Source organism: Lepus europaeus, chromosome 6, assembly GCF_033115175.1.
Source record: "Lepus europaeus isolate LE1 chromosome 6, mLepTim1.pri, whole genome shotgun sequence".
In the NCBI taxonomy this organism is placed as follows: domain Eukaryota; kingdom Metazoa; phylum Chordata; class Mammalia; order Lagomorpha; family Leporidae; genus Lepus; species Lepus europaeus.
This window is the reverse complement of record NC_084832.1, coordinates 132,365,768-132,376,632: the sequence shown is the minus strand read 5'-3', so window position 1 is coordinate 132,376,632 and position 10,865 is coordinate 132,365,768. Positions and strand designations below refer to the sequence as shown.

Here is a 10,865-nt window from a genome sequence, read left to right as displayed (position 1 = left end):
TCTTCTGTGAGTGCAAGGAGCAAAGATTTCATCTACCGGTCCCCATCAACCCACTACACACTATCTTGTATGAAACACAAGCCTTTACGGAGGTAAGCCATGGAGACACTGGTACTGTTAGCCCAGCCCGGTCAATGTGCATCTTCTATCCAGCACCAACAGCAGCCTAAGTGAAAGGGATCCCTATTCTAGTTGCAGGATCTGCAACACAAATTCAAACTCTACCAATCTCTCACCTAGTCCATGATCTGCTCCTGGTATATGCGCTTCCCAAATGCCTGCAAATGCCTGTCTAGTGCACCCTCCTCTTTCTCACCAGAGATTTCCCTGACCTTCCCACCACACACAGTAGCTTCTCTCTGCACTCAGTGCAGACCATGTTCTTCTGTTTTACCAGCTGTTCGGACATCTGCCATTCTATGAGTCTGCTGTGTATCCCGCTTCCCATGTTGGATCTTTCTCTCCCTTTTTGATTCTATCAGTTAGTATTAGCAGACACTTGTCTTGTTTGTGTGTTTACCAGCTGTTCGACTTTACTGCCAGTGTTGGCACATGCTTCCTCAGACTCCGTCTTCTCTTTGATGCCCAGCATTTAGTTACTGGGTCTGGCACCTAACAGAAATAAGTATTAAAGGAATAATTGTCATTATATGACCGTAATGGAGTCGTTTATTTCTTAAGCCTATGATTAAAAACTTTTTTTTTTAATTTTTTGACATGCAGAGTGACAGAGAGAAAGGTCTTCCTCTTGCTGTTGGTTCACCCTCCAATGGCCGCCGCGGCCGGGAGCCAGGTGCTTCTCCTGGTCTCCCATGCGGGTGCAGGGCCCAAGGACTTGGGCCATCCTCCACTGCACTCCCGGGCCACAGCAGAGAACTGGCCTGGAAGAGGGGCAGCCGGGACAGAATCCTGCGCCCCGACCGGGACTAGAACCCGGTGTGCCAGCGCCGCAGGCGGAGCATTAGCCTAGTGAGCCGCGACGCCAGCCTTTTTTTTTTTTTCTTTTTTTTTTATGATTAAACACTTTTTACAGAGTTGCTGTAATAATTAGTGTGAACATGATGCGAAGGTTATAAACAGATTCGAACAGTAAAGGCTTTATTCTATGCTTTGTAGGTCCTTCTCAATTTATTCAGTCAAATCCATCTTAATGCTTCAATAGAAACACAATGCAGGCCACATTTGCAATCTTAATACTATTAGTAACCACAGCTGAAAAAAAAAACTGAATGTGAGTGGAATTAATTTTAATAATATGCTGATATTTATTTTCGATACTATGTTTAATCCAGTCTATCAACAATGTCACCCATGACCTGTTCTACATTCTTGAATTTAAGTCTCCTAAATCCGGCATGCAGGTCGCACAGAAACGCATCCCCACTCCCAGCCGCACGCGTGCGGCGGCGGTGACCGCGCCCCACCGCCTGTGCAAAGCGATGGCGAAGCATCGGCAGCCCGCACGCCCTTCGTCCCCACCCCAGGAAGCAAAGACGCGTCCCGCGCCACCGTTCCCGCAGCGATGCTCCAGCCGCGGCTGTCAAACCCAGGTAGTGGACGACCCTGTGTGCAAAGAGCCTGGCCGGAGGGGCCGGAGGCCGCCAGTCAGGGAGGGGCCGGAGCCCCGCAGCCGGGGTCTGCCCAGCCCGCCCGCCGCCGCCGCAGCCCCGGAAGCGGGCGGGGATTTCCTGTGCCCGCCCCGCCCGCCCGGCACTGGCTCCGCCGGCCACCGGCTGCGCCGGCCACCGGCTCAGGGCTCCGACACGGGCGGAGGACGCAGCGGGCCAGCGGCGCCCGGCAGGGAGGCAGCGGGCCATCTGCCTGGGGTGAGTGGGGCCGGGCAGAAGGGACGGACGCGGGCATCCCGGGCGGCGGCGGGTGGGATCGGCCCCCGGGGGCGGGGAGTGGGTGGCAGCGGCCTTCCCGGGGGTCGGGCCCCCCTGACATGCCGCGCTTGCCGCTGCCCGGTCTCTGTCCACGCTTGGCTGCCGGGGCCACAGGCTCCTTCGGCTGTCACTCGCGCACCGCTCTCCACGCCACCCTTTCTCGTCCCTTGCTCCTGCCCTTGCGCCGGGAAACCTGCTCCGGTTCTGCCTTGTCGGATTCTCTGCAATCTGACCCTCTCTCGTGGCACCGCCAAGGAGGAGGGAAGACGCAACCTTATTCTCAAGCAGGTTGGCGCTGCCCACACCCACCCGCCTTGGTCTCGAATGTCCCTGTACCCTTGGACTTCTCGTTTCGATAACATGGCCCTTTTCCTGTCCAACAGCATCACTGCAAAAACTTCCATTTGCGGGTGCCTTGTCACGCAGATGGATGAGGAAAGGGGGAAAATGAACGCCCCAGATCCCAGACTCCAGTAGGCATGGGGCCACCCTGGAACCAGGAAGCCCAGCTAGGGCTGCCAGCTTCACCACCAAGTGTTGGCTCTGCAGGAGTATCTTGGGAAGTGCAGGTTGAGAACAGGTGTATGCCGCACTTCCACAGGGTTTCTATTAGTGGTCCGGAGGCCTCACAGTCAGCCCAGTGGGCTCTGTGAAAAGATACTGCCTATCAAGGGACTCTGCTGGTTAACTGCGGGAAGAGGGTGAAGAAATGGGTAAGAGACAGATGTGCAGATATTTAACTAGAAGTAAAGCCCTGGGGCCCCGGGCAGGATTTGCAAAGGAGTTAGAGAACAAGACAGGGTGGAGAGGGGTACCTGGTGCCTTTGTGTTAAAAGTGAAGAGATTACAGGGGCTGAAATTCGCAGAGGAGAGAGAAAATCGCAGTTTCCCTTTACTGCTTTATGTAGAACTTTTCATTCACGTGAGACACCTGTGAAGAGCTGGAATCACTCCAGGAAGCGCCTATGAGACCCTAAGCCATCTTTAGGCATTGGAGAAGAAAGGTGAATTTGATCTTCCTGTGCTCTGAATTCAGGTTTCCACCACCTCTTATATCAGACAGGCAAAAAAATGAGCAATCTGTCATCTGTCTTTACCTATCCTGGCCTCCTGTGTTCTTGCAAACGTGGAATGAATGTGAGCGAGCCAAGATAATGACCAAGGTGCTGACTTGTTCTTGGAAGGCTTTCACTAACTCTGACTGCTTGGGTATTGAATAACAATCACAAAAATATGTTGCCAAGCAAAAAGTAGTATTGTACAGTCTCATAATAGACTTTTTCTAACATACAGAAGCGAGGCCCCTATCATAACACAAGCAGGATTTGTCCTGCTCTTAAGGTGTCCAAAGAAAAAGCCTATAGCCTGATCTTGTGCACTGAAGGATTATGGAGAAATTTTTAATTTAACGTAAATCTCTTCTCTTGTGATCAAAACCCTTTTCTTCCATGTGTTCCACATGAAGATATAAAACATTTCTCTATTCCTTGGTAATAGCACACATCATCCCTCCCTAAACAGAAGCTGTGTTCACCATTTTTAACATTTTCGTTGGCTGTCTTTCCCATCCCTTTCTTGGTTTTCATTTCTTCTGATGAACACACACTGGCTTCTTCACACACGTATCTAGAACTTTATACATTTTTCTAATGAGATATGACTGGTCCCTGCCGCACACACAGGTTCTTCATCTGTGTGTCCAAATCAAAGGGCTTTTGGCTTGCCCCAGCATCACGTGTGCAGCATAGCTTCCCTGTCTTCTACCTACAGTTCTTCCCCACCCCCACCCCCACCCCCACCCCTGGATAAAACATCAGCGCCTCCCTGACCAACAGTTTCTCTTACCTCTTAGGGTGGCTTTGGAGTCTTACACCTGTTTTTCAAGGTACTGGTGTTTCATCATATTTATTGCCAGGTTTCATCTTATACTTGAGAGTGACAGATCATATGTCTCTTTCTTGAAGCTTGTCCTAAGTGAGACACCATTTAGTTCAGCCTCTGAAGAACTGTACTCATGACATAAATACAGCCCCTGGCTGCGGTTGTCATCTCCTTCTGCACTCATGAGTAAGGACATGACTACGTCCATCTTTTTGGGTGCAGTTCTGTGTGCATCCCTTCCTGCATGTTTCCAGTTGCTCATTTTCCTGTACTTTCAGTGGTTGAGATCAAAGCTTTTAAATTTCCAGGATTGCTAATTTTTTAAAATGAAGATCTTCCAGTCATCAGGGATATTCTGTTTCTAGTAGAAGATCCCCCCAAATAACAGTTAATGACTTTGCTATATAGCACCTACCAATTCATTTATTTCTCCAAGAATCTGTGCTCACATTCAGTTGCTGGAATACATCAAACTTTTAAAGTTCATCTTCCATAAGCTCCTCCTCTCCAGTTTCATCTTTTATACCTGGGACTGTTCACCATAATTCCCTTAGGAATATCACTCCTTTCCATTTTTATGGGCATGGCTAATATGAATTTGTTGCAGGTCACAACCTCGGTTTGCAGCAAAAATGCTTTCAGAACAGACAGCAGCATTGGGGACACGATGGGAGTCAATGAATGCACAGCTGGATGGAGCACAGTCCCATGTGGAAAGGAGAAGCCAGGAAGAGGGGCCATGGAGAACAGCACCAGGGCCTCTGGAACACCCGTGCTGTGATCTTGAAGAGGAGCCACAGTCCCTTCAAGAGAAGGGTGAGAACCACAGGGTTGAGGGGAGGATAATGCATAGAGAAGTCCCCTAATCTTTGTTTAAAACATAGAGCTCAAAAAACCCTCAAATAGCCATGGACTGAACAACATTACCAACACCAGGACCAGTCCATCATTCCTGGACCCTGGGCCCAAGTACATGTGACTGGGTTTCTTCTGTTCCTTGCATGATCACTCCCTGCACATGCTGGTGCATAGTTAGTGGTGCTGAGTATGGGAGATGATGGAGTGATAGCAACACTATTTACTGTTAGAGAATACAACCAGTAAGGTATACTACTTTACTGCATGAAAACTTCACTTGAAAAATATAAATTCAAGCCACAGATAGTCTAACTAAAATCTACCTAATATCCTGACAGGACATTTGGAGTGAAGTCTTCTTCATCAGTGTCTATACATTTGAGTTTTACCACTGAGCATAGGTATAGAATAAGATGTTACCCCTAAGCTCCACTACACTGAGGCCCAGGCTCTCATGGAAAAGCACAGCCAGTTCACCTCTAATGGTTCCTTTCCCCTCCCCACCAGCTCAGTCCGCTCCCTGGGTCCCTGCAATTCCTCAGGAGGGGAGCACCGGAGACTGGGAGATGGCAGCTGCACTTCTTGCAGCCGGATCACAGGTGGGCTGTACTTTCCCTTGACTTCGCCCCAGATGTCATCACTAATGCCTTTCTAGAGCTTTAACGTCATCCCATTGACTTGTTAGTTCACATTAAGACTAGTGCTGTGTTCCTCTTACAACTGAAGAAATCCTGGACCTTTTCAAGGGGTTCATAAGAACCTTGGAAAATTAAATGGAGGCATAACAGGAAGAGGGACTTCCTTGAGGTTAGGATATTTTAATGGATAGCTATGTTATCCACAGAGATAGAGAAATTAGCTTCCTTGAAGAAATAAATCAAGATTAGGAAAAGAGGACCTGAAGAAAGTTTGGAAGAACATAAAGTAGACAGGTTTAGATAGACAATAGAACATTTATGGAAGAGAACAGAATAAATATGCAAAGAGGAGCAGAGCCAGTGAAGGAAAAACAGTTTAGATTCATTCAGAAGGCAGTAAGAGAACATGGAAAAATACTGATAGTGGTAGTGGTAATAGTAACAGTGGTAGTTGCAGCTACACTCCCAGAGCTCTTAATTCTGAGAACAACTCAATCAATCCATTTTACAGATTAAAAATTGGGGACAGGGAGAGATTAAAACACTTGACTTGTTTAAGGTCATACTGCTAGTAACTGGCAAAACAAAGACAAATTTGGCTCCAGATTCCCAACTCCTAACCAGTGATGACATGCCAGAAGAGGGAAGTAAATAATTTTTTACCTGATTTTGTGCTGATAGGAAAGGTCAAGTGGAAGGAAGAAGAAATGATATAGAATTTCTGCAGTGAAGAGTGAGGCAGGTGAGGAGAGATTGTATATAACAGTGATTGAACAGGCAGTGGTGAGTTTGTGGTGCCTCTGACTTCTCATGGCCCCACTTGGGAGGCTCTTCAAGCAACATTACCCTCACTCGCTCCTTGATCATGTGCCTTTACTCCTCTCTTCGTTTTCTCTTTACCAAAACTATGTACCTGACCCGGGGACTCCTGGGAAATTCTTTTCCACGACCTTTGCTTGCTCTTTCCTCTACTACCTCAGACTTTTACACTGAGATCACATTTTTTTTAAGGAGCAGTTACTGACAGAAGATGCTACCTTTTGTTTCAGGGACTGGTAACCATCAAGGATGTGTCATTGTGCTTCTCTCAGGAGGAGTGGCGGAGCCTGGACCCCTCCCAGACAGACTTTTATGGAGAATATGTCATGCAGGAAAACTGTGGGATAGTGGTCTCTCTGAGTAAGCACAACCTTCTCTGGCCACAAGATGACTGAACTCTGGCAGAATGGAGCCATCTGCTTCAGAGCTGTTGAACAGTATCTATTGGGGGTTTTCTTCTTAGCAGGGAATCTGTCTAGGCTTCCAACAAAGAAAGAACACCAGGGCTAAGCCCAAGATAGTGGAAGTGAAGTGTCATTTCTAAAAATTAATACAAATAATACTGAATTATGGAGTAAAGAATTTGAGACTCTTCTTAGTTGAGAATTGGGAAGTTCTTACAAAGCAGAGAGAGCAGCATCTGAAACTGGGTCCTTGGAAATTCATGAACTACCTAGGATAAGCTGGGGGTACAGCGGGTGGGTGGAGTCCTTGTAATAGAACTAAAGTGCAGTTAGGTCCAGAAAGGACTGTTGACCTGGAAGAATCTGAGTGGAAAAGAACAGACTCATTGGGAAGCAATGAATGAATTTCTAAGACAAATACGGATTTAACAAAAGTGTGGCAGAGTAAGAAGTTTACATATGGCCTTATTTTATCTATAGTTCTAAGGAATAATCTAGAAAAAGACTTTTTTCAGAAGAATAAATTAATTGTTGAACTAACTGACATCTTTATTTTCCTTTCCCATGAGCAGGATTTCCAATTCCCAAACTGGATATGCTTTCTCAAGTAGAAGGAGGGGAAGAGCAATGGGTCCCTGACCCCCAGGACTTAGAGGAGAGGGACATTCTGAGGGTCACGTATACAGGTAAGGACCTCGAACAGACTTGGAGCCACTGCCATCACCTCTCTTGAGGTGTCATTATTACATATCCCTCTAATTCCTCCTATGCTCAAAGAGTTAGAGTCTAAAGGATTAGGGATGGTTTTATTCAGAAGCAAGGCAGTGTCACAGACGGTTTAGAGGGAAGGCGCTGGAGCCTCTGTTGGACTTGAATTCTGAAACATAGCCATGGCACCTTGGAAAAGTAACTGACTTCCTTTTGGTTTCCTAGTCTGTAAATTGTTATGAAAATACAGTATGTTAACAGATGAGAATAGTAGAACAGTGTCAAGCACCTAAGAAGCTCTCAATAAATGTTAGTTGTCATTACTGGTGATGTTGTTGTTGTTGTTGTTCAAACCTCCATCATCACGGGACTGCCTTCCATAATGTCACTGATATTGCCAACAGGCAGACACTCACCAGTGGTGACTGAAGCACATTCTTTAACTCTTTCAACTGATGCTTAGGTGGGAAGATGGTGATTAACAGTAATAAACAGTAAATAGTGGTAATAAATACTAACATTAGCATTTGCATCTACTAAATGCTTACTATATGTAGGACCTATGCCAGCTATCTTACAGAAAACTTGAGAGAAAGTGGTTATTACTCTTATTTTACAGAAGTGAAGGCTTAGAGATCTTAAATGGGAAAGCTGAGATCTAAGCTTGTCTAACAGGAGTCCTAAGCCTAGACTTTTTGAAACCTCTACAGCTACTGCACACTATCTTATATGACAACAGAAAAAGTTCTCTCTTTCTGGGTGAGGTTTGTGCCTTTACAGGCATCACAACCTCTATTATGACTTGGGTTCTTGGGTCCTCTCTTATGATTCCCCTTTTGGGTTGGTATTTTCCCCTCTCCACAGGAGATGGAAGTGAACATGAAGGGGATACCCCTGAACTAGAAGCAGACCCTCCCAGAATGTTTTCCAGTGTGTCCGAAGATACTATGCTCTGGAACCCAGAGCAGGATGACAGCTGGGATTCCATGCCTAGGAGCTCCAGAGGAACGCTCCTGGGTCCACATTTCCTTCAGGAAGATAGCTTCTCAAATCTTCTGTGTAGCACAGAAATGGATTCCCTGTTAAGACCCCACACATGCCCCCAATGTGGGAAACAGTTTGTGTGGAGCTCCCACCTTGCCCGGCATCAGCAGACACACACTGGGGAAAGGCCCTACAGCTGTCTCAAGTGTGAGAAGAGCTTTGGGAGAAGACATCATCTCATAAGGCACCAGAAAACCCACCTGCATGACAAGCCCAGCAGGTGCTCTGAGTGTGGCAAGAATTTCCGATGCAACTCCCATCTGGCCAGTCACCAGAGAGTACATGCAGAAGGCAAATCTTGTAAGGACCAAGAAGGTGATGACAGCCTTGGGGCTATGAAACGGCAGCGTGCCCTACCGGTGCCAAAATGCCATGTGTGCACAGAATGTGGGAAGAGCTTTGGCCGAAGGCACCACCTAGTGAGACACTGGCTCACCCATACCGGGGAGAAGCCCTTCCAGTGTCCTCGCTGTGAGAAGAGCTTTGGCCGCAAACATCACCTGGACAGACATCTACTGACCCACCAGGGACAAAATCCCAGGAGCAGCTGGGACAGGGGGACATCTGTCTTTTGAAATCTGTTTCTCTTGCAGTTATAATCAAATCTATTAGCCGGTGCTACCAGGAGTCACTGCCAGAACTGTCCCACCTGCACCCCAACAACCAGAAACATGAGCTCTGACCCCATCCACAGAAAGATGAGGTTTCAGTGTTGGCCAGAGTATTTTTCACCAGTTCTGTGAAATAACACATAAAGTGTTCTTCTAGCAAAACACTTGGGAAACAATGCATACTGCATGGTTGGTTTTCTGTCTAAGCCCATTCTCAAGGACACAGGAATATCACCAGTATATGGCTGATCGGTTGGTGTCTATGCCATAACAGTTGTTAAATATTTTGACTTTCAGCCTCATATACTAATTACATTCTGTATATATAGAGAGTGAAAAAAATGTTTTAACATATCAAAGCCTCTGAAAACTTCTGCAGTACAGCAAGCTTCTATTAAGCTTCTGTTAATGCAGTGTTCCCTAAATTTATTTTACTTCAGTATTCTACTTCACCTTCCACAGAACTGGTAAATCCATGAAACACTCTAGTGAACACTGGGTTAAAAAGTAACAAGGAAACAGGAAAGAGATAGTGATAAAGTACCCAAAGCCCCTTTTTTAACCATGTGAAAGCCCAGGGGCCGGAACTTCCTCCTGTTTGGGTCCATCACTCAACCCATCATCCATACATACATCTATACCTCTCACTCCCACCTGCCAAAAATAGAATAACCTTTGCACTCCTTTATTCCTACACTCTTCAGCTTCTGTGCACATGTGCATCACACATGCACATACACATGGCTGAGAGATTAAGCTACAATGCTATGAGATGGACATTACACCCCTAAGGAATCTCAGGCCCACACAGAAGAAAAACTTTATCCCCATGAACAGACCCCTCTCCTCTTGACTGTGTCTTAATGTGTCTATGTGTATGTGTGTGCAGAGTCTCTGGAGACAGCATGCTACGTAAAAACTGTACAAGCTAGTTTTTTCTGGGGATAAGGGTAGTGGGGATTATGTGGGTGTTTTTTGTTTGTTTTGTGTATAAATGGGAAGTCCTGGTGGTTTTGTGTAAATATTAAGGAGCCCTGGTGTAAAGCGCTAAATGATGGGTTAAGCTGTGGGAGCTGAGTACAAAGCTTTCCCCAGCATCACTGTGATCAAGACAATTGTGGATGGATATGTCTAGGTCTGACTCACTGGGCCACAGGTTGTTTTCACCTGGCAGGAGAGAATGGCATCTTCTGTGAGTCTTCTTGATTGATTCCAGGCAAGGTACATACAGAAGCCTTGTGCTGAGTGAGGATTTTGTCTTAAGTGCTGGGAAATTAGGACAGAATCATGGTGTTTTCCAGTTGTTGTCATTGCTCCTATTTGACTCTGATTGCGTCATCAAAGGGGAAGAGTAATTCTTGAGGAACTCATTCTCCCAGAAAGAGAACTGTCAGGTAAAAGGCTGTGGCTTAGCTCTTCAGCTAACATATGGTAATGAGCTTTCTGGTAGGTTTTCCTCCCAGTTTGGGAAGGTATCCACACTTAAGACTCTTTAACCTGAGGTATACAGACTAAGACTCCTAAGTATTTTAACATCTTGTAGTCAATGGGTTGCTCATTGTTTTTCTTTATTGATTATTATGTTAGTAAAAATCTGTTTTAGATGTATTTACTTATTTGGAAAGTAGATGGGGAGAGAGAGAGAGAGAGATTGATTGATTGAGAGATCTTCTATCCATTGGTTCACTCCCCAAATAGCTACAACAACTGGGGCTGGGTCAGGCCAAAGCCGGGAGGAAAGAGCTTCTTCCAGGTCTCCCACATGGGTGCAAAGGGCCCAAGCACTTAGGCCATCTTCTGCTGCTTTCCCAGGCACATTAGCATGGAACTGGATCAGAAGTGGATTAGGCGGCGCTGCGGCTCAATAGGCTAATCCTCCGCCTGCGGCGCCGGCACACCGGGTTCTAGTCCCGGTTGGGGCACCGGATTCTGTCCCAGTTGCCCCTCGTCCAGTCCAGCTCTCTGCTGTGGCCTGGGAGTGCAGTGGAGGATGGCCCAGGTTCTTGGGCCCTGCAC

The 10,865-nt window shown here is 46.6% G+C and overlaps 1 protein-coding gene across 2 annotated transcripts; it reads left to right on the top strand.

Annotated features, from left to right (window-relative positions):
* Positions 1-1,764: 1,764 nt before the first annotated feature.
* On the top strand, positions 1,765-10,608 carry ZNF641 (zinc finger protein 641). 2 transcript variants are annotated; one of them, XM_062195543.1, is made up of 7 exons: positions 1,765-1,826; positions 2,795-2,890; positions 4,375-4,583; positions 5,133-5,224; positions 6,313-6,442; positions 7,059-7,172; positions 8,059-10,608. In XM_062195543.1, exons 3-7 carry the CDS (start codon positions 4,400-4,402, stop codon positions 8,811-8,813), a joined length of 1,275 nt encoding a protein of 424 aa, XP_062051527.1. In that variant the 5' UTR covers positions 1,765-1,826; positions 2,795-2,890; positions 4,375-4,399; the 3' UTR covers positions 8,814-10,608. The 2 variants fall into 2 exon arrangements, with proteins under 2 accessions (XP_062051527.1, XP_062051528.1); XM_062195544.1 differs by lacking the exon at positions 2,795-2,890 and having other exon boundaries at positions 1,782-1,826.
* The last annotated feature ends 257 nt before the right edge of the window (positions 10,609-10,865 follow it).